The following is a 23,540-nucleotide window of genomic DNA, read 5'->3' on the forward strand; positions in this document are numbered from 1 at the left end:
AAATGCGTCATTGAAGCCAAAAATAGCATAGCATGGCTGAGGAGAGACTGGAAAACACTCTTTTGACATGCTCATGCCTGTTTGGAAATGAACAAAGGCATTGTAAAATATTTTGTCCCAGAGACATGATTCCTCTCATACCCTTTTCTGAAAGACAACATAACAGGCCAATTATTCCTTGACTATTAAGTTATTTGGGTTGTTTTCCAGTACAGGATTCAAAATTAAATACGAGCACACATTTTAATGATTTCATAAAAATGCAAATTTCTCCTGCCCATCATCATCATCATCCTTTGTAGTGTCTTGCCTATGACTGGGCCAACATAGAACTGAAGCCTCTCCATCTTTTCCTGGTCTTCCACCACTCCTCTCTTACCACGGTGATCCAATCTTGTCCTCCTCTCCTAACACTCTCTGCTATCTGCTCTTTCCACAGACATCTTGGTCTCCCCTTGGCCTTATTCCCACGCTTTGTGCATTATAAGCTCTTACTGGTAGTCTTTTGCATCAATCCTCTTCATGTGTCCAAACCATGTCATCTGTGCCTGATCTATCCCATCCTGAAGCTTCACACCCCCACTGTCTGTCGGATCTCCTCATTCCTTATTCTATCCCTTCTAGTCTTCCCAAATATACTTCTCAATTTCATTTCTCCTCTTCCTTTCCATTTTATTTCGCTCATCCCAAAGATGTTGATTCCTCTTCTCTCCATTAGATTCACATTTTCTTCAGTCCTTCCTGTCAGTGTTCCACTATTCAATGTCCCTATGCGTAGCCCACGCTGTCTCCAATTTCCAGTCCATCTTGCTTCTTTCTTTTCTCAATTTTTTTATGTTTTCAGCTGTCGGCTAATTGGGCCTGTCACAGGCTACACATGTGTGGTGGGGCTGCCACCTGTGGATTTTCAGGTACACTTTTGTTTTTCTGTTGGAGTTTCAACTCCCTTAACCTTTCTGGATCCCTCTAGGCCCACAAGGCAGTGGGGGCAAACACTTTTATGGCGGTGTTTATTCACCATGAGACAAGGCTGCCCATGGGTATCTGTGGTATTTGCTGAGTTATGTCCATTACAATGGACAACCTCCAAACCCTGATAGCCTTGCCGCCTCAGTCCGGTACTGCGTATTTGGGTTTCTCCTTACTCACAGCTCCCCCTCATATCTGAAGGGGGTTTCACTATCCGCCACCTGTGACCCATCCAGAAGCTGAGGCTCTCCTGACTAAAACATTTTTTTAAAAAATGTACCAGAATTATAGTTTCAACTTTTCAGTCTGTCCTGCTGCTAACTAGGGGGAGTGTATTTTTATTAATTTGCTTTTTCCTGATACCTTTACAATAAAACACAAGCTTTAATGTTAAAAACTTAAAAGAACATGAAACAAATCTGTGAGTCCACTTTATGCACAGATATGTTAATTGGGACTGAACTTATAGTTTCTGATACCAGCTGTGAAGGTAATTCACAAAATCACCTGCTGCATGATTTCTCCAACTTTTGACATCCATGGGTGCATTCCAAAAGTCTTAACGAAAAAAACGAATCGAACGAAAGTAACTCGTCTTGTGAACCTGGTGAAACCAGTTATTTAACAGACTTATGGGACGCTCTAGACGAAAGCGCAGGCGCAGCATTTTGTTTATAGAAATTTTCCACATAGAGTCCAGCAGAAGGCATGTCCTGCTGGCAGAAATAAACTCTGCTGCGAGCACTGTTACTCATTTTAATCACATTGTAAGAAGAGTTAAAGCACACTCATGTTGCGCATGTTGCTTCATATCACTCTCTGTTAAAATTACAATACATTTTCTGAACTAGTGCAGTTTGAAGCCGCCATGCACGCCTGTTGTCTGCAAGCAGCAAGCGATTCTCACCGAACAAACCAGCCTCCTGGTCAGTGCATTTGGTGAATCTCGTTCTTTCATGAGACACACGAAATGTGACTTTTGGGACAGCATAATGAACCTTACGAAACTCACGGAAGCACTTATGGGACAGCCAGTTACCATAACTTGTTTAACGCGTTAAAGTCGTGCAACTTTCGGAACGGGCCCCATGTGTATAATTTTAAATTTCCCACCTTTATCTGGAATCTGTGACTAATATTGTATGTTCACATCTTATATACTTAATGCTGCATTAAATATAAAGTAGATTATACACTCTTGCTTATGTACTAATGTCCATGTTTTTTCTTTCTCTTTCAGCATCAACAATGGGCATTTTAAGCAAAGGGAATGTAAAGCACAACAAAAAATTGCCTTCGTAAAAACACATAAATGTGCAAGTAGCACAGTACAAAATATTTTGTTTCGATTTGGGTTTCACAGGAATCTCACTTTTGTGCTTCCTCTCACAGGAAACTATTTAGGATACAGAACTTCTTTCCAGCACTCCATGATAGAAAGACTACCGTGGCACCATCTTGGTTACGATATTTTTGCTTTGCACACAGTGTGGAATCAGAAAGAAGTAGAAGTTGTTATGGGAAACAGCACCACATACATTTCTATTGTTAGAGACCCAGTGTTCTTATTTGAGTCACTATACTCATATACAGATTTAGATAAATTGTTAGGAATGAACGTGACAAAGTTTGCCAACACTATACAAAATGAAAATGTTACAGATCTTCGAAAATTTTCCTCCCTCGGACGAAATCAAATTTTATATGACTTTGGACTTAGTCTTGATGATTGCAAAAATTTTGAAACAGTAGAAAAAAAGATTCAAGACATTGATGCAACATTTGCTATAATAATGATTGCAGAGTATATTGAAGAATCTCTGGTGCTATTGAAAGACTTGCTGTGTTGGGACCTACAAGATGTTACCTTTCTATGGCATAATGTACGGAAAGAAAAATTCAAAACAACATTAAGTGAGGATGCCATTCAAAAACTCAGGAAGTGGTTGTGGGCAGATCAGATGTTCTATGATCATTTTTTATCGAAACTTCATCAGATGAAATTAAATTATGGAGTATTCAAACTCAAAGCTGAAGTTGAACTACTTCGACAGATGAATTTAGATATAAAAAAGCAATGTGAAGTGAGTGCAAGTGTGAATTCAAACCGCCCCAATATGTTTCAGCCATGGAATAGAAAAGCTGTTGGTTATAAAGTAAATAATACAACAATGGAGTGCCAAATTATTGCTATGAATGAATTCTCTTTCATCGAGCTACTAAGAAAACGCCAGTTCATTAGAAGTGGATATTCAGAGGCTATGCAACTTCCAGTTAATCCATTAGCTTTGAACATAGACACACACAATCTAACAGCAATGGAAAATGTTTTCAAAAAGTTGTATATTCACAGTAATCCCCAAAACAGTAGCACATGACATTACACGTAAAATATGGTTTACACACTGTAAGAACAACACAAGAGGGCTCTTTACCTTGCAATGAATTTCTCAAATACTACTTTTGTACCTGATGGTGAGATACTTTACAATTGTACTACCACCTTAACCTTTTGGGTCCCAAGTATCTCGATCGAGATACCCAAATGTAAGCCTCACGGTCCCAAGTATCTCGATCGAGATACCCTGTGTCAAGGTCGCAGTTTTTACGTTATAACTTTTCTATTTTTCGCTAGAATTTCGATTTTTTTATATTGTTCCTAACACATGTATTTAACAGAAATGTTTTTTTTTTGCATATTTTTTTTGTCTTCATGAAAATGGAGGGGAAAAGGTGGGGAAAGGGTGGGGAAAGGGACTTCTCTTTTAAGTCTCTTTTCAAGGTCAAATTTTTGCCTTGCCGACAAAGGAAGACCAGCTTTGTTGTTCTAAAGCAATGCTTTTTCACTCCCTCTTGCTAAGTGCATTCGAAGGAAGCTTGTTTATCAGTATCCGATGTCAAAATGAAAGTTTTCCGTGAGGGCGCAAGCAGGGGGGTGGTGGGTGGGGGAGGGGGAAGAATGGTTGTTGAATCTGCGTTGTGACAATGGAATTTTGAAGCGCGCTGAAGGAAACCTTTGTACCCATTCCTTTTGGGGGTACAACTCAAGTTACATTGGTCATACGACAATGATGCAAATATTTTTCTGTTTCTTACATGCCAGCGATAATTTCTATGTGCATTTTGAACTTTTCATATCCTTTTTTTTGAGGGGGGAGAAACCCCATTTTTTTTAAAAAGTATTTTCAGGGGATTTCCCCCCTTTTCCCCTCCATATGTACGCCAAATGTGCATAAATTATATATCGTCTGAATCTCTGGTTCATTCCGCGTACAACGGTATATCACTCATCTCTCTAGGGCAATTAGTCTCCGATCTACACTCATTTCATTGAAACTCTGCATTTTGCTCAAAATCGGCTCGGGACCGAGAGGCTTACATGTGAAAATGGCCTTGGGACTCAAAAGGTTAACCCTCAAGAATCTCAAAATTAAGGTTGTGGAATAACACCAGAAAAAAAAGATTTTTGCCTCTAACAATCCATACAGTAATTTGGTACAAATTTCATACATCTTGTTGTCATAATTTTTTTGTACTTTCTGATGGTGCATTTCTTATTTTTTGTACTTTACCCATACTCCCTAAAAATTACTATTTCAAAATTAAGAATATAAAATAGTAAAAACAAATTGGAGGGTAGTAACAGGAACTAAACACATTTGCAAGAACAGAGGGAAAAAATGAACAAGAATGAAGAGGAAATAGGACCACAATTGGTCAAGTTGATAAAAGTGAGGTGTGTAAGAGACCAAGGTCTCCAGAATCCCATTTCATTAATACACCAATAATGGTTTATGTCAGACAGGTGAGGGAGAAGGAGAGGCCAGTTGCAACAGGACGAGAGAAAAAACAGAGGAAGTCCAAAGATAGAAAAAAAAAAACATTCTCATAGGGTATATTATGGGGGGGGAAACACAAACAACTGTAGGGACTAACCTTGTAAGGTTGTGCATATATCCTAAGGATGAGCACACATGAAATTTTGGCTGATACTGATATAAAATTTGCCAATACCGACAACCAATAATAGTCTACCGATCCAATGTAAAATTCCAAATGATACTTGAAGAGGCTGGATGGTTCATTGACATCCTTAATAAATGTTTGTTTCCAGATGACTGCAGTGCAAAAGAAGCTGCATATTTAGACATTTGCTGGGAAAACCTGTCTGTTTATTTGAGCAATTTTTCATTTTCTCTTTCTATTGGGAATTCCTAAAACTAATCCTTCCTTAACATTAAACAATTTTGGGTACAGCTTACTTAAAGCACAAAATAAAACATAATCATCTTTCATATATTCACCAGAATAGTTTATTTATAATTCAACAAAAACTGATTAAAAAATTACTGTGTGTGTATATATATATGTATATTCCTTACAATATAGAGTTCCAAAAGCAATTTATGGAAACAATGACAATTATTTTTTTTACAAAAATGCTTATTTAATTTAGATTAAACAAACCAAATCAAAACTTTGAGAACTGCTAGATTCACTGAGATTAAACAAAAGAAATCAATACAAAGAATTGAGAATAAAAAACAAATCAAAACTTTAAGATCTCCTTATTTAACGGAGATAAAACAAAACAAATCAAAATGCATGCTGAAAAATGTCAATTAAAAATATTCTGGTTGTATCATACTTTCTGGGTAGGTGTATAATATAGTAAAGAATGCAATAAATATTACGAGATCAAACAAATCCTGCTGGAATTTCAAGTCCTTTTTAATCTAATTCTTCTTTCTCCTTGAGGATTTCTTATCTTTCTTACTTCCACGTTCTTCTATCACGGGTGCAAAATGTCCTGTTTGTCGCAGGTGGCCGAACAATTTGTTCTTTGAAGAAAACACAGCATGACACACAGTGCAGAGAGGAGTAATATCCTATATAGAAGTTAAAATATATTACAATATTGTAACAAATTGAACACTTAATGCAGAAAATGTTACACAAAGATGAAAAAATAAAGTTGTATGACTACAGGGTGGTCCAAATGTTTGGAGACACCCAAATAAAAGTTGAATGACATACTTTTCAGCAAAACTAACACTGCAGGTTTGTAACTGGAGTGGGGGCAACTGTTATAGGACATATGACGATGATGGCTGCCATTTTGAATTCAAATTCAGAATTTTAAATAGAAAGGGGTTGATATATCAAATCAGACTAGAATTTCCTGAGAAATGCAGTTGTGAAGGTTATTTTCATGTATCTTAAACCAGTAAAAAGTTATTAATGAAATATTGTACCAATTTGATCCTTTTCGAGGTGTTAAGAAAAAAGCATTAAAATGGCTCTAAAGTGTCAGTAACACATTGAGATCACACTGACATCTAGGGAGAGAAGTTCGCATGCCATTGCACATGATTTTAAACACGGAAATTCCCAAAGGGTTGATTTTTGTGACTAGTTGTTTCCAACAATTACAGTGTGATGCTTCCACTGGAATGAAAAGTCCTTCACAGTGACAAGGCTAATTTTTATGTTCATAAGGAAGTTAATAAAAAGAATCAGAATATTCAATGCATTTTATCTGATAACTCCCTTTCGAGAGATCACAGCAGAATAGTTAATGTGGGTAAAACAGGAAAAAAAAAAAACTTATACAAAAATAAATCTAATCTGGCTTAATGGTGTGTGATGTGAGGAATGCGATTGGTTAGTCCATTTTTCATCGACAGAACCTTAAATGCTGATTGCTACTTGCATTTGTTAAATGAACAGGGTTTTTCAAACCTTGCTTATGGAAGAAAGTACATCTTGCAGAGTTCTTTTTTTAACAGGATGGAGAGCCACAATGATGTGGGAAAGTTTCTGTCCCAAGTGTGTTATCAGATAAAAAGCACCAAATACTCTGTTTATTAACTTCCTTATGAACATAAAAATTAGTCTCGTCACTGTGAAGGACTTTTCATTCCAGTAGAAGCATCACACTGTAATTGTTGGAAACAACCAGTCACAAAATCCTCACACATTCTCAATCTCGGCTATTTTGGAGGTGATGTGATCAGCAACATGCTTACACACTTTTTAATCACCTTTACCCCCAGGTACCCATTGATTTGAGGCTGGGTGATGCCCGGAGCCACTTTACGCAGGGACAAAGCCAGAAATATTCCAACCTTGGATCACCCACCCTGGGAATTGAACCTGGGTCTACTGTGCAACAGGGTACTGAATAGAACACCGTGGCTTAAGATAACTGTACTTTTCCATTTAATGGGAATTCATTTAGATTCCTCAGGAAATAAGATTGAATCAGGTCTATATTTCACTAGTGATGGCTCCAGTCTGAAAAAAGTTGGGGGAGGGTACAGATTTCGGAGTCAAATTCTTGGGGGAGGGGCTAAATAATACCGGCTAAAAGGTATTTACTTAATACTTTACTATGGTATAATTTTACCAGTGACATATTTTACAGTCAGAGCCAAAGATAAATCACAGATGTTGCATTTTGTTCCATCATATAAAAAAGTACCTTTAGGCACGAATCTTTTATGTCAAGTAAAATACAATATTATATTGTTTACCTTTCCTAAGCCATTATTGAGTGGAATTATAACTCATACTTACTATTCATGTGAACAGTATGAAATACACCATAAAAATACACTCATCATCAACTAGCTGGATAAAGTGTAAATACTACACATAACCTCCTAAGGCCCAGAAAACTTTTTTATTTTATTTTTGTTTAAATATAGATTTTTTAATATATTTTGATGCCTTTTGTGATGAAAAAATGCAAAAAAAAAATTTTCGATGCCCACAATCGTCAGAAACCACGGTACCGTATACAGTACTCTGGGAATCTATTTGGTGAATGCTTCTTATAAGTTTCGGGGCACTATGGGGTCAACATTATTTGTCTTATATATAACTAGACATATTCATTGATTGAATATACCTACTATTCTCAACAAAATACACTATAATCTACACTCATACAGTATTAGATTACATTAAAATATTTGTTCTATTTTTACTAAACATTTCAATGTGATGTGGTACATACTTTTGAATTCAGGATATGCTGGTCTTCCTTGGTAAAATGTAACAATCTAAACTACGCCAGCAGGGTTCATGAAAACTTTTACAGCAACAGGATTTGTTTTATTCAGACAGAATCTTTTAAAGGCACATGCAACGGAAAATGGCTCTATCACCTCATCAACAGGAACATCAGATTCTCTATCTTGATTCGGACATCCTAGCCTTACAATACCAATTAAGTAATGTAGCTCTCACAAACGCTCCAATTGTTGTTCTTCCGTAAAGATATCATAATTGAATACTATTTGTAAAGAGATCTAGATAGCAAAGAAACAATTTCGTGTCATATCACTTATGGTGTGCCATGATTTTTGAAAGAGGTGGTTACGTATATTCTTTATCCTAGTCAGTCCTTATTTTGCATTTTGCCATCTTTGCCTGTATTTGACGTTCTATTTTTAGAAATAATGGGCCAAAGGGGTGGTATGACCCCCACTAACCACCATTTGAGCATGCCACTGTGCACACACCACCATTTATCCCAAAAAATTCTTATTATTGGTTACTGTAAACAACTCATTACTAAACGTCTTCAATTCAGGAACGTTCTACATTTAGTGAATGTGCACTCATCTTCATACTGATCTGGCAAGTTTTATCAACTATTTGATATACAATCCTTTGCGCAACAGCTCACGAAGAACCTTGGCGTACCTACCGACTGCCGGTCTCCCTCCCACGCTTTCCTTCGTCACCTCTAAGCATGGAGATCTTCAACCAGGATTGGAATAGTCGGGGGGTCAGCCCGACGTATCCCCAGCTGTTATAGTAGGTCTCCGTGACCGGATTACGCTTACTCATTCGAAGCTCCCCATTTCCTCACGATGGTGGGTTGCCACCAGCCCTCTATATGTAGATCGAATAAATTCCAACCAGAGCCGGATTCGAACCTACGCCATCCCACAGCGAACAATCTCAAGACGAATGAATGCCTTAACCCGCTCGGCATTCACGTAACATAAGCTGAAATACAATAGTTGTTCAATATGTTGTCAACCATTGTCAACAACTGTAGGCAGTCACCCAACCCATTGCTACCAAAATTTGGGTCACAAATATGCTGTTCATCTCCAATTCCAACAGTGGTGTGGGCTACTGGCTCTCGATCTGGTTGTCCCCCCCATCCCGACCTGTGGGAGTATTCTTTGCATCCACAATGACTTCTACCCACCCACTCTTCAGTAGTCAACATGGTTCACCTGCAGAAGAAAACACAAATATTTCGCATTCTTCATCATACGCCTTTGGTGCGGGACTTTTGGGAAACCCTGTAGAATTTCATTCTTAATATATTGTGCCAAGTAGTGAAAAGTCAAATTTGCTACAGGAAGCAATACTAAGTGGTGATTATTAATGGTAATCGGAGTAAACTTTTCTCCTCCCCAATTTTTATCTTGAGTTGACAGTGGGATTCTGTAAATAGAGTGTATATTTGATAACGGATCATAACCCTGTATAGAATAATAATATTAATTGCATTACATGGAAACAGTATTCTAGAGTGAAAGTCGGCACTTTATAATAAAATGAAATTTAAAAAGTAAACAAAAGATATTCCCGATGTCCCTGACATCCCTTAGATATATTTTAGGCATGAAGAGCTGTACAAATTTTTAGGTTTACAAATGTTCTTATTGATATTAATACACTTTCTCATTAAATTTGTACAAAATGTTAAGTAAACTAATGAACTGAATGCAGTAGAATGATTTTCAAGCTTGTACTTGCTGAGCGGCAATGGTAAAGTTGGGTGGATTCGAGTCTCAGTTTCAGTGGCTATACCACAAAAAAGTTACGCAAGAAAGAAGGCCCACCCTATATATCCATGATGATATTACAATCACATGAAAGCAGACACTTCTTTTACATCGTCTGCAGGAATAAATGCACACAATACCAATACAATTATTGCATACGTGCTGAAAATAAACAACGCATTTACGGGGAAACTATTGGTGGAAAGAGTGTTTGCCCTCCACAAGACTGCTGAATGTAACAATAAATTGTCGATTAATGTGGGCATAGATAACATTCCCCCTATCATGACCTCTAAAAAATGTGCAAGTTTGACAAACCGTGTTTTGAGTTAACTATATGCTGTTGGGCTAATTGGGACTGGATACATATGCAATTTAAAATGGGATCTGAATCATTCTACATGTCAACACTGTGAACTGAATCCAGGACACTTTGATTACAGTATATAAAGACAATCGTCCCTTGACATCCAACTATAAGTGATCATTCCCCCACACCCTGTTACCTGAGACTTCTACAGCTAGCAAATAATTACCAGTTTACAGAGTAAAGATCGAAATTTTTCAGGCCTTGTCCCCCACATAAAGTGGCTCTGGGGTTCACCCAGCGTCAAACCTATCACTTCCAAAATGGTTGAGATCAAGAATATGTGGGGCCCTACCCCCATCCCCTAAATGTGCCTTTGTGGAATGGGGAACTCATACCAGAGTAAATGGAGATCCCACACAATCAGATGCATAAATTGAACCTAATAGGCAACAGTTAGAAGCAGTAATCCACTGTCCCTATCCTCGAAAGTGGGTCATGTTATCTGCCACTGATTTTCACAGCAGGTCTTGCTTTTTTCCTTAGCAATTCATAATCATACCTCTTTCCTGTTGTTAAATTATTTTTGACACAATATACCCTCTAAAAAGTCAATTGTGCAGTCGCTTTTTACTGACACTTACGAGTTCCACCCCTCCTTTATGATTTCTCTCTTTTTAGTTTTTATTTATGGGCTACTTAAAAATGTAAAATCGGGCCACTGTAATAGGATTTAAACTTAACCTGTTACTAACTTCTTTAGTATTTGAGTCTAGCTGTAACATATTTTTTGCTTACATCTTCATCGCCATTGGATTCATTGATCTTTGCATTTTCCTTTAAAGGTTTTTCGGAATTATCCTTAGCACGTCTTCTCCTTGGCTTTGACTTTCCTTTAGCTGCAGGCAGACTTCCTTCCTCTTGTACGGAATCTGTTTCACTATCAAGTTTATCTGTCTTACCATTCAACAGAGAATTTAAAAGTGTAACAGAATCATCCACAGTAATCTCATCACCACTGTCTGTCTCTTCATCACAGTTCGAATCTAAAGGCGTATCCTGACTAGAGTTTGCATCTTGTAAGTTGCCCATTGTTTCATCACATATTCCATCTGGAAAAAATAAGAAATGGTGTATTTAAATCATGATTGAGGAATAAAATACGTGGCTGTAAAATAAACACACCTAAACAAGTTACTTTTATTCCCGCCAGACTTATTTTCAAAGGTTCTATGGACTTTGGTGGCCCCTGTCACTAGTGAATTTAAGTTAACATAAAAATTATCACTACTTTTACTAGTTAGTGGATTTCATGCAAATGCATGTTTCTTGAGAAACAGCTTAGTTCAAAAATAATTTTCTTTGTCATTTTATAAAAAAATAAATACAGTGGAACCCCGATTATAACGTTCCACTTTCCTTCATTATTACTTCAGTCTTCATGGTCCATTAGACCATTTTTTTTCAATTTTACATTTCTTGCATATAAATATTTTCATCTTGGTCCCCTGAAAAATGTAAAATCAAGCTTCCACTGTAGATGGAAGTTCGTTTACTTTGCAAAGGATGACAATTTTAGCCAAATATTTTTTTTTCCAGATTGGAACTTAATTTGTTCACTATTCACAGATGTCTCCTTAATTAAGGCTCGACTGGACCTTTTGAGTGATGCCATGGCAGTTGTTTTTGTAATTTTCACACCTTTTTTAAAACCTATACAATATTCCAAAGTCTGAAAAATTACACATGGTCAGAATTTCTTCCAGAGCATTCACGTGGTTTGCTTTTGCTGTTGCCTAGATATTCACAATAGTTTCATAGCTACATAAGCTGTCTGCATTGATATCGGTGGAAATCAGTTAAAGTATCAGCATCAGTTCAAAGTGGTATCTGTTCAGCCCTAATAAAAATATTCTGATATGAAAACATCACAAATAGAAATTAAACATCGTCGTCCAAAATGCTGATGGCAATGGTGCTGTATGAGGTTGAAATCACAGGGACATGCCACAGATGACACAAGTCAGTCAGAAAGAGATAGGAAGATAGGAAGAAACATATTGATTTACATTGAATATGCATTTTCTCTGTAGTATTTAGTATAGGCCAAATCCATCTCCAGACAGGCAGAGGGGTGGGAATCATGGTCTCCGATTTTCCTAAAATTTTAATATGTGAAACTGTGAGACAATTTGAGATATATATATATATATATATATATATTTTAAATTTTAATTTTCACTCTAGATATTACTGTTCAAAGTTGACCATGCGGCAGCCGTTTTGGATCAGTCATTTTTTTAAAAATTGCAATATCTTCTCAACAAATAGAGATAAATGGATGAATCTTTTTCTGTTTTGAAGTATTTGTGTTTCTACATATTATAAAGAAATAATATCTCCAAAACCAACATTGGAATTAAAAAATAAACATTTGTTTTAAAAAAAATTGTTTATCTCAAAAACACCAATCTCAAATATTCTAAAAATATTACAGGAGTTATATATCTACAGGTACTACATATCCTGAAAAGGGGAGCATGCCATTTTGGTTCTCGAATTTTTAATGATTTTTTTTTTTTTTTAAAAAAAATCATTTGCAGACATACTTGGAACCACGGAAATGTTCTGGAACAATTTGGAACCTTCCAGAATGTAACATAACCTTCTAGAACTGTCTGGAACAATCTTGAACCTTCCAGTTAATTCCAGAATGTAACAGAACCTTCTAGAACTTTCGGGAACCTTCCAGATAATTCCAGAATGTAACAGAACCTTCTAAAACTATCTGGAACATTCCAGAATATTCCAGATTGTAACGAACCTTCTTAAATTTTTCAGATAATTCTGGATGTTTGGCCTAGCATATACGAGGGCTGCAGGAAAAAATGCTTTCAAAAATGGTTTGAGCGTATGCAAAAGTGAATTGATCTTAAGGGTGAATACTCTGAAAAACAATAAAGCCATTCCCAGAATTTCACATGTCTTTTTTTATATTGATTGCAGAAACTTTTCCTGCAGTCCTCATAAAAGGGAGGACACATGGAATTCACAGTTCAGTTGTCAACAGGCAAACAAAGAGAGAGCAGTCAACCAAATGTGTGGTCCAGCAGTACTTGAAAGCATTTGTGCAAGGATTACTCATTGTAGGTAATTACATAGGATCCCAATTCATAAGTTTTTGTAACCGGCCTGCTGAGAGGAAAAAATGGCTTCACAATGGGGACAGAACAGAATTAAATGTTCAGATTATGGTCATTTGCACAAGAAAGTGTTTATTGTGGTTTAGTGATGGGTTGTTCATGAACGAGTCGTTCAAAAGTAACGACTCTCTCTTGTGAGCAGTGAACGACTCGTTCACTAGAAATGAATGGGACGTTCAAAGAGTCATGTGTGTGCCATGACTCCTTCCCACCAAGCATTTTGTGGTGCGGACGGTGGACGCATGTGCCTGGGCCTTTTTGAAAGAGGACAAGACGATGCATTCGTGCACTGAGCAGAGACCGTGCAACCCCAGCTGATGAGATGAACAAAACACTCTGTGTAGAATCTCACCAGCGGTGTTTCGTGACTTGACAAAGATGCATGCTTCAGGTTTATTGCATTTACACACACCTTTACACTCACTTGGAACCGCTAGCGTACGCAGGTTTTTTCAAGAGAGGTCTGTATCACATAGCTGCTTTCTACATACGGCCGGAGTAAACTATAAAATATTTTGCTATAGCCGATTTGAAACCTTCATTTTAAAAAGCTATTCAAAGACAAAAATGGTAATCGGAGATCATTTTAAGGGGTGCTTGCATTTAACACTGTTTTTTATTTCAGAGTTCTTTGCTGCTTTCATCCAAAACTCAAAATTTGGAGATGGGTTGTAGCCCCCATCAATTTGCTTGCCCTAGCCTCACGTAGGCCACTGCTTGGAACAACAGAGTACAACTGATCCTTTACAATGACTGATCCATATGCCACACTCATGACCATATACCGCACGAAAAAATTTTGTGTCTGATTCTGTAAAGCTATTCGCAAACTTTCTTCTTATACTGAGATGACAACACTTACCATGCTGTGGATCTGTATAGCACGCTTGCAGACAGATTTCCCAAGCTGATTGACTGAGACCCTACCTCCCCCGAGGGGCATTCGGCACACTGCGAGGTGGCAAAAACATGTTATGAAGCCAATAACCCTGTATTCATTGTAGCTTCAGCGTGCCGAAAATACATAGCACGCTGCGAATTTTTGAGCCTCTTAATGTGAGAAGTTTCATTTCACTTCAGTGTTTTATTAAACTCTATGAAATGAGTACCTTTCTTCATTTCATTTTAGTAAATTGAGTAACATGCTATAGCACGATAGCATGTATTAAGCAGCCGCCACTGAATCTCTCACATTTTAAGCTCATTATAGAATGTCTCACATTGAGGTGAGCGACACCACTAATAGCATGTCACTCGAACCAAGAATATTTCAAGCCGGTCAGAAAAAAATATCCTTAAAACGAATAAACAAAGAACATGCAACATGGACAAATTTTGACTAAGAAAAACGCTTTCATGGTACAGTCATGAACACGTTTGGGCTGTAATGAAAACATTAAATGTTAATGAGGTTGTTACAAGCCAGAAGTGTCTGTGACTGTACATGTTAAGGTGTTTTACTAATGAAAGCAACATTAAAAAAATACATACATGTAACGTGGCCCACTTTATAGAAATTTGATCATGCATTATACACTATGATATTGACAGAAACTTATATTGAATGACTGTAAAACTACAAAGAGCTACGTGCGGGTGCAATGGACATGGATCATGTTCACGAGTGATATAACTTTTGTTAAACACAGCTGTTAATCATCTGCGGAGAGGAAGGAGTGCTGGCTGCTGGCGAGACTGCTACCGTGAATTGTGCAAGAGAGCTCGCGACTCGTGAACGAACGATGAGGGTGGAGAAGAGTCACAAGGGCAAGCGAGTCATTAAGGTGCTCCATGACTCTTCGTGCAGTCTCGAGAGTTGTAGCACTGTGCTGTGACTCTTCGAGCTGCCAAGAGAGTCATGAACGAATGAATGATGGGGAAAGAGTCGTGAACGTGCGATGCTCGTGGAAATGCAAGCATATGCCGCAGTGCAGATCTGGAGTGCATTTTGTTGACTTGCTTTCTCACATTTGTTGCAATATTAAAACCAGTGATTGAATGCAAAAAAGGAAGAATGTGTAAATGCATATTGTTACTAACAAAAGGTTGACATAAATATACAGCATTTCTGTGCATGCTATCATACTGCATAATTTGCATTATCCGCAGCATGAAATGCAAACAAACAAGATACTAATATAGAAAATATCACTCATGAGATAGAGTAATGAAAACGAGTATGTGCAATAAATTTTGTTTGCATGTATGTAAGTTTACTGTTTACACATATATGTATATCCACACACACACAAAACCGTATTTGTATTTTTGTTATTTTATGCCACTTTTCTTCAAATTTTAAGTAATCGCGATGATGAGGAGGATGTGTGATGATATAGATGAAGGGACACTCATAAAGAATATCCTTGCCCAGACAGGGACTAGAACCCAGGAACTTCGGTGGCAACATCAAATGTCTATTACTTCAGAATCTTGGCCATCTAGTCGGCTACACACATACAAATAAATGCAAGTGACGAAGTGAATCCAAACCATCACTTGTGCTCCAAATGCTACAATAGATTATGTAATGAAGAATATGAGCCAAGGCCCCATCCAAGATTTTCGAGCAAGAAAATTGGAAGATTGGAAAACAATTGTACCACTGAAAAAAATCCAAAAATCTCATGTGTGGGCTTATGATGGAAACAAGCTCTCCATTTGAAGAACAGCATGAAGCATCATGGAATATGTTTCATTTGGCAACAGTGGGGATATAACAGCTGTTAAACTGCATGGTCTCCAAAGTTGGAATGTTTGTGGCCTGTGTGTATGAAGGTGAATGGTGGATGGCAGAAGTTACACAGGTCCCTGTTGGTGTACCAGCAAGAGTTCATTCCATACTAGATGCTGACACAAAATCTATTCAGCTTCAGTGCTTATAATGGACTAGGATAATAGGTGCACTGTCTTTGATATACTAGAACTGTTTCTTTTTTAATTGCTTCAGCAAACAGTGTCTTACACCATGGATGCATAATATAAATTGCATAAAACAATTTATAAGTGTATTAATGTAACATTTCCACGGTTCCAAATTTGTCAGAAAAAGGATTTTTTTAAAAAAAAATCATTAAAAAGTCAAGAAGCAAAATGATGTGCTCCCCTTTTCAGGACATGTAGTACCCTTAGATATACAACTCCTGTAATATTTTTAGAATTTTTGAGATAAACAATTTTTAATTGCTTTTTCAATGTTGGTTTAGGAGATATTATTTGTTTATATAACAGGGAGGTTATATCAGTCGTTTACCGTCAGAGCATCGGCCCCCGAGTGGCCCCTTCATGCAACAGGTCCCGGCAAATTGATTTACAGGAAGTCCATAACAGAAACCACTTGCTTTGTAATGTTTCCACTTTTCACAATTACAATTCAAATAAGCACGTAGCTTGTCGCAAGGATGCTGGAAAAATGTGTTCTCCCAAATACAAATATTTCTGGCACCTTATTTCTGACATCTAATCTTAGATTAGACATCGCTACTTTATCCTCAGTTGTCACGCGAGCGCCGGCAGCTTATCAGGGGTCGGGGGAGTTGTCAGCCGCGAGAGGGTGCTTCATACTGAATGAATGCGACACCTGTCGGCAGTGATGCCAACCGTAGGGACATGTCCCTATGCACAAGGACTTTTCACTATATTTCACCCGCGTAGGGACAGATTTTACCAAATAAGGAAAAATGTAGGGACTTTTTTCAATCTTGAAAAAATAACATTTTATTGTGCAAACGTGCAAAGCTTACTCGCCAGTCAGTTGCACTTTCTTCGTGCTCGGTTTGGAATGAATGGATTAGTTTATCTGGATACTTTAGCGAGGAGGAGAAAAAAGAACTAGCCAACAAATCTCCATCAGAATTTTGGAACATGTTACCAGTTACCAAGAACTTTCAAGGCAAGTTCTTTTTTGAAAACATTTCCACTCTCGTGAAAATAGTGCTAACATTGCCACATTCTAACGTGGAAACAGAAATAATATTTTCAATGTTAAGTGATACAAAAATAAAAAAGAGAAATAAAATGGGACCAGAATTGTTCAAGACTGAAGTAAATACAGCATCAGCAACGAACATCTACCTCTTCACAGCAGCAGCATGTATGACTTCAAATAACATAATCAACAGTAAACGATTCAACGTTATTCATTAGTGGTGTGCGGGGTCCCGAAAAGTCAGGACCGGGATCGGGAAAAAAATTTCTCGTCCCGATCCAGACTTTGGGAAAAGACTTCCCGACTTTTTGGGATCCCAAGCAGTCAGGAAATACCGAATGGTTACTTTAAAAAGTCGTTAATTCTCGACGATTCTACATCGTAACTTTCTGGAACTTATCGGAAATTGTAAGTTTTTATTCTAGAAATGCAAAAACAATCACTTAAGAGTGAAAATGACATGTAGAATTCGAGATTTACAGAGCTTCGGGAAATTTCGAACATTTCCCGTCCGAAAATTTTTCGACTTGGTCGGGAAATTGCAAATTTTTTTGTCCCGAATGTCGGGATTTAACAAAATTCCCAATCTCGTCCCGACCCAAAAAATTCTGTCCCGCACACACCTATTATTCATAAGGCAAGAACTTACAACAATACCGGACCCTTCTGTAATTTCTATGCTACGTCTTATACGCACGAAGTAATTAGTCATGATGATTTATCTCAAGTTAACATGTTGGGGTGAGGTGAAAAAAATGTTCATTAACATGTAAAAGTTGTAAAATAAGCTTTTCAATTCTCGCAATGATTCTCAGTATACAAGTATGGTAGCCATATTTGTTGATATGAACAATTGACGACGTTCGCAATTAGTTACGCTGTCTACAGCATTGACACACCGTTGATTTCATACTTGGAGAGCATGGATCGTGTAAGAATGATGGAAGAGAACAGTAAAAAAGTTGTTAATGTTGTACAGATTGTTAGGTGGAGTGTGCAGGAGGATGGCCGTGGGCTAATTAATAAACTAATGGATTTCGGTATACTGCCCAAAGAAGGTGCTTACATGTGACAGAGACAATCACGATGTAGAAGAACATGTGGAGTGTGGACTGATTTGATTACAGGTAAGTTTGGCAACAGTGCATCGATCGTAAAATTGCAGGATACGAAAATGGCATCTTCAATGATGAACGTTTGCCGTTAAAGTGCTACAAAAATAAGATTTTTTATCGGTTCGTAATCACAAGTAGCGCAAAACCATTCACGGATAGCCCCACTGACCATTCTCGGTAAGGTTAGGTTAAGTTAGGTTAGGCAAAGCAAACAGTTAAAATTTGGGGTCGTTAGATCATGCACGGGGAGACCCACAAACCATTGACGGATAGCCCCACGAACCATTCAGGTAAGGTTAGGTTCAGTGAGGATAGGCAAACATAGTTAAAATTTGGGGTTGTAGTAATATCAGGAATATATATTTCGTTTTTTAAGTATTGGAAACACAAAATCTTCCAGTAAATAATGAGCAATCGTGCCGATCGCGGACAACTCAATTAAACTTATTTTGCAATTTCTGCACGTGACCCCCAAATTTTAATTTCAAATTCGTGATTAGGAGGCCTCTAGTGAGTATGTGAAATATTACAAAAAACGGGGAGGGATCCTGTATTGTAAATTCGCTCCTTCATTAATTGTGGAAGTACCGAGCAGAAAGATTTGGTAAGTAAATGTGTATATTTTATCTTCTGTTTTGCATGCTCATGAGGTGTTGTTTTTTTAGTCACTTTACTTGGCGTAGGGACATTGCCAAAAAATGGTTATCAACACTGTCGGCGTAGTGAGTGTACTGTACCCTCATGCTCACTTCTGTTTGCGTTTATCAGTACACGTGTTTTTTATACTGTGTTATTGATTTGGTGTGCTATTCAGTGCTAGTGCTTTATTGTGTTTTAATTGTTATTCATTCATTAGTTATCCGATAAACAAATATAGTCTTGAACAAAACTTTTTATGTACGATAATTACGTGAAAACGAATTCTTGCAAAAAAGTGGTCAGGCAATTACAAGAGACAGGATCTCTTGAACCTGAGAAACGTTTTGTATTGCTGTTGAAGGAGGTCATTTTCAACATCTCTTATAACACAGGAGGTTAGTGATCATCATTATTATTACTTTTAAATATCATTTTACGCTTTCGGTTTGCTTTATGCACCGGGATGCTGTCTTCCCTTTCTGTCAACTAAGGGTAAAGTAGCGATGTCTAATCTAAGATTAGATGTCAGAAATAAGGTGCCAGAAATATTTGTATTTGGGAGGACACCTTTTCCAGCATCCTTGCGACAAGGTACGTTCTTATTTCAATTGTACTTGTAACTGTAATTGTGAAAAGTGGAAACATTAAAAAACAAGCGGTTTCTGTTATGGACTTCCTGTAAGTCAATTTGCCGGTACCTGTTGCATGAAGGGGCTGCTTGGCGGCCGACACTCTGATGGTAAATGACTGAAATAACCTCCCTGTATGTAGAAACACAAATACTTCAAAACAAGAAAAGATTCATCCATTTATCTCTATTTGTTGAGAAGATATTGCAATTTTAAAAAATTGACAGATCTAAAACTAATGCTGCATGGTCAACTTTGAACAGCTATATCTCAAGTGAAAATTAAAAATAAAAATTAAAAAAATATGTATTTCTCAGATTGTCTAACAGTTTCACATATTACAATTTCAGGAAAATCAGAGACGATGATTTCCCCATTTTCATTTTCACTGTCTGGAGATGGATTCGGCCCATAAGAAATGTGAATCCTCCCACTCCATTTTTTCTTTTATTATATTTTTTTTGTTGTTGTAAGTAGAACAGAGTGATGAACATATTGTAGATTATATTATTTTAAGTTATAATTACACGTATTGTAATTGGTGTTCAGCAAGAGCCGGACTTTGTCTGAGTTGGGTCTCAAATGGCTATCTTTTTATGTTCATAAAAATGAGTAATCAAAGTAATTTCATTTGCACAAAAAAAGTAGACAGTTCTTAATAAAAAAACATTTTACCTGCTACTTGTATTCATTCAGTTTTTGTCAAGTGTAATTTGTTGTATCAAAAATTAATAGAACATGCGTGGGAATTTTTAACAAATATAACCCTTGTTGGAACTTACATTTTTTACCATAATTACTACATATTCAGTGGCATGTCCAAGCAGGGTCATACACCCTCCCCCCCCCCCCCCCCTTGGCTCCGTATTCCTAAAAAAACAACATCAAGGGCAGGAAAACATGCAAAATGAGGACTGACAAAAAAAGGATACATAGCCTCCCCCGGCCCCCATTTCAAAAAGCCTGGGCACGCCATTGTACATATTCAAATATTTTCAAAGTTAAAGTTATAAAATAATCCATGCTTTAGTCCCAACTGCAGGCAAAACAAATGCATAAGTAGAAAATGTAGGAAGTGCTCTGCCTATCAAACATAGTTGTTGTCTAGTTGCCAAAAGCTCTGAGTCTACCCACCAAAAGTGGTGACTTGAAAATTTTACACAGCCACAAAACCAAGAATTCTAGTTGCATATTGCAACTTGTGAACATTAATTAATTTCGAACATGGTGTGATCCTACTAACAACTGCACAAATCCATTCACTCCTAGACTTCCAGCTTGAGATGTAAAGCATCTGACTAATAACCTAACCTTTTTTCCTATCTTTTCACAATTATAGGATTATACGAAAACTTCAGTTTAACCCTTAACTAGTATCATCTCATAATGTAACTTAACTGGTATCATGGTGTCTGACAGACACATAATATATTACATTATGTAAAACTTTATTTTCGATGATTTTAAGTAATTTATTTGTTACATGTGCTTCTTACGTATATTTTGAAGTACCCAAGAGAAAAAACAATTCAAAAGAAATGAGGACAAGAGATATATAATGCAAATTCAAAGACAACTCATATAAAATGCAGCATTTTTAAAAAAATGGATATAATCCTGTTCATTATATATTTTTTTAAGTTTTAATTTTATTATTACTTTTCATAACATGCATAATTTAAAATAAAAATGAAAGTTAGGAAAGAATATAAATTTATAAACAAACATTTCAGAGATCAAATGTTTTTGTTTTTTGGAGCGCACAGTTTTTCCTATTAGGAAGTAATATTAATAACCATTTTATTTTCATGAAAACTGGTAGTGAAAATTATCGTTTGTATTAACATAGAATATATACTTATATGACAAGAATCTGCAAAGATCAGAAAACTGTTTTTAACAAATGCTGATACAATATTAATCACTTATTTTCACAAAGCAATCTTGACAGATTTTTCTGGTGCATGTTAGGCAGGTTGGCCTGCTACGCTTCTGGCAAGGGAATTTTGTTCTCCTTTTGGATCACAAAAAAAAGTGCATTTTTTTGCAAATATCAAAGAATTCAGGAACATAATGTAGCATATTTACCCATAGTAGTCACAGCAAATACAAAAATGTGAATGCAAGGTTTACTAGAAAACCATAACTGGTATCATACGTCTCCAAGACAGACCAACAACTTTGCCACGATACATCTCAAGGTCAGAAAGCAATACAGGCAGGAGATTTTCACTGCATAGACAACAATCCAACTCAAAGGTACAGGTAGAGAGAGAGAGAGAGAAATGCCACGTCAGGGGAGAGAGGGTTGGGTGCGAGAAAAAAACGAGACATCTCTCAGATGTATGATACCAGTAGAGGGTTAAATGTGCTCCTCACGAAGAGCAATATATTGATATTCAGCAATGAACGAAAGTTCAATCATCATTTTAATGAATGAGGTAACACTGATAACTATGAAGAAACTTACTGATAAATAAGCAGATTAAAAGAAAATCTCCTTCAATTCTATTCTTACCAATTTCATCCCCATCATCTTCAAAACCTCCACCATCAGATGTCTCAGTAACAGTTTCGTCCTCAGGAAGGTCACTCGTGTCATAAGTCAAACTGTCCTCTTCCTCTGCCTCTCTCGTCAGCGCAAGCAGAGCGGCATTCTCTTTGTGCTTCTTTGATCTTGCATGGTTTTCAAACCTGTCACAAATAAGAAACTATTAACACATGAATAATAATGCAAGGGACATGCAAATACCAAGACAGAACTAATCCAACCTGTATGCATATTTAAGTTGCTTGAAAAATTTTCCAAACAAATCTAAATCTTAAACTTTTTGTACTTTAAGGTAAAAATCATAAAGAGCAACATTAATCACAACTCCAAAACTTCAAATAGTTGCACTCACAGAACATAACAATTAAATTCTTTATATGTCCAATCATCGTCAATCGACCAACTCTGATGATGATTCCGAGATGGAATCGAAAGATTGGAAGAACTTTTAAAGTGTTGTTTATTGTACTGTTTGTGTGTTTTGTGTTGATTTTAACAAGTAAATTCTTTATTATTTACGTGAAATTTAGAAAGTTTGCACTTCCGCATTGCACAATTTAATGGTTAAATCCTATTAACTTTGAAGATCCACTATCTTCATTCACAAAAGGGTACAGCGTCTGAAGCAGAGATGGATGCAGTGACGCGTTACCATCTCAGCTTCAGATGCCGTATCCTTTTGTGAATGAAGACAGTGGATCTTCAAAGTTAATAGGATTTAACCATTAAATTGTGCAATGCGGAAGTGCAAAATTTCTAAATTTCACGTTAAGTAATTTTAAAGTGCGTTTACCGCATCCATCATAAATTCTTTATGTTGAACAAGAATTCAAAAAAATCTTTTATCACTGTCAACTTTCAAATAATATGATACTAAATGACAGTATTTACAGGCAATATTAATTTGTCCAAGCAGAAATCGTTCTCTATTTCTCTGTTAAGTTGAACTCATGAAGCCCCTAAATTTGAAACTCTTCATTAAAAATTGCCAAGTGTGCTCATATATTTTAATTAATATCATTTCCTGCCACTCATCTCACATGCTGTGTACTGAAAAATAATAATAATAATAAAAACCAATTTCATTATCAGCCAATAAGTATTATAACTTTCTGTATTGTTTTCTAATTCAGTAAAGTTAACTCTCTTACATAAGATCTATATTTTAAGAGAATTTGGTTGTAATATTTGCTAATATTATTCAAATGCACAAGACTAGTTCTGCAAACCTACAAACAGCTACTTGCTCAACAGCTCTATAAGTAGCTGTACAATTTCCAGCATTGATGATATATGTATTTTAAAAATACATCAATAGGTAAAAACTACATGGAAAACATGTCAGAGATCCAGGAAGTTTCTCAGGAGCTATTTTGCCAGTTT

At 36.7% G+C, this 23,540-nt stretch overlaps 2 protein-coding genes across 4 annotated transcripts in view; one reads left to right on the forward strand and one right to left on the reverse strand.

Moving 5' to 3' along the window:
* LOC145983875 (galactose-3-O-sulfotransferase 2-like) overlaps positions 1-3,623 on the forward strand; it is a 39,035-nt gene extending 35,412 nt beyond the window's left edge. For all 3 annotated transcript variants that reach the window (XM_083116942.1, XM_083116941.1, XM_083116943.1), the window contains exon 3: positions 2,210-3,623. In XM_083116942.1, coding sequence (XP_082973068.1) covers positions 2,210-3,347 — 1,138 coding nt within the window. In that variant the 3' untranslated portion in view covers positions 3,348-3,623. The remainder of the gene's footprint in view (positions 1-2,209) is intronic.
* A 1,636-nt stretch (positions 3,624-5,259) lies between these two features.
* LOC145983874 (dnaJ homolog subfamily C member 21-like) overlaps positions 5,260-23,540 on the reverse strand; it is a 46,759-nt gene continuing 28,478 nt past the window's right edge. Inside the window, exons 8-10 of the mRNA XM_083116940.1 lie at positions 22,125-22,300; positions 10,891-11,204; positions 5,260-5,858 (exon numbers count right to left, since the gene is read on the reverse strand). Coding sequence (XP_082973066.1) covers positions 5,706-5,858; positions 10,891-11,204; positions 22,125-22,300 — 643 coding nt within the window. The 3' untranslated portion in view covers positions 5,260-5,705. The remainder of the gene's footprint in view (positions 5,859-10,890; positions 11,205-22,124; positions 22,301-23,540) is intronic.

This window comes from Lepisma saccharinum, chromosome 2 (genome assembly GCF_977018435.1).
Source record: "Lepisma saccharinum chromosome 2, izLepSacc3.1, whole genome shotgun sequence".
NCBI classification, from domain to species: domain Eukaryota; kingdom Metazoa; phylum Arthropoda; class Insecta; order Zygentoma; family Lepismatidae; genus Lepisma; species Lepisma saccharinum.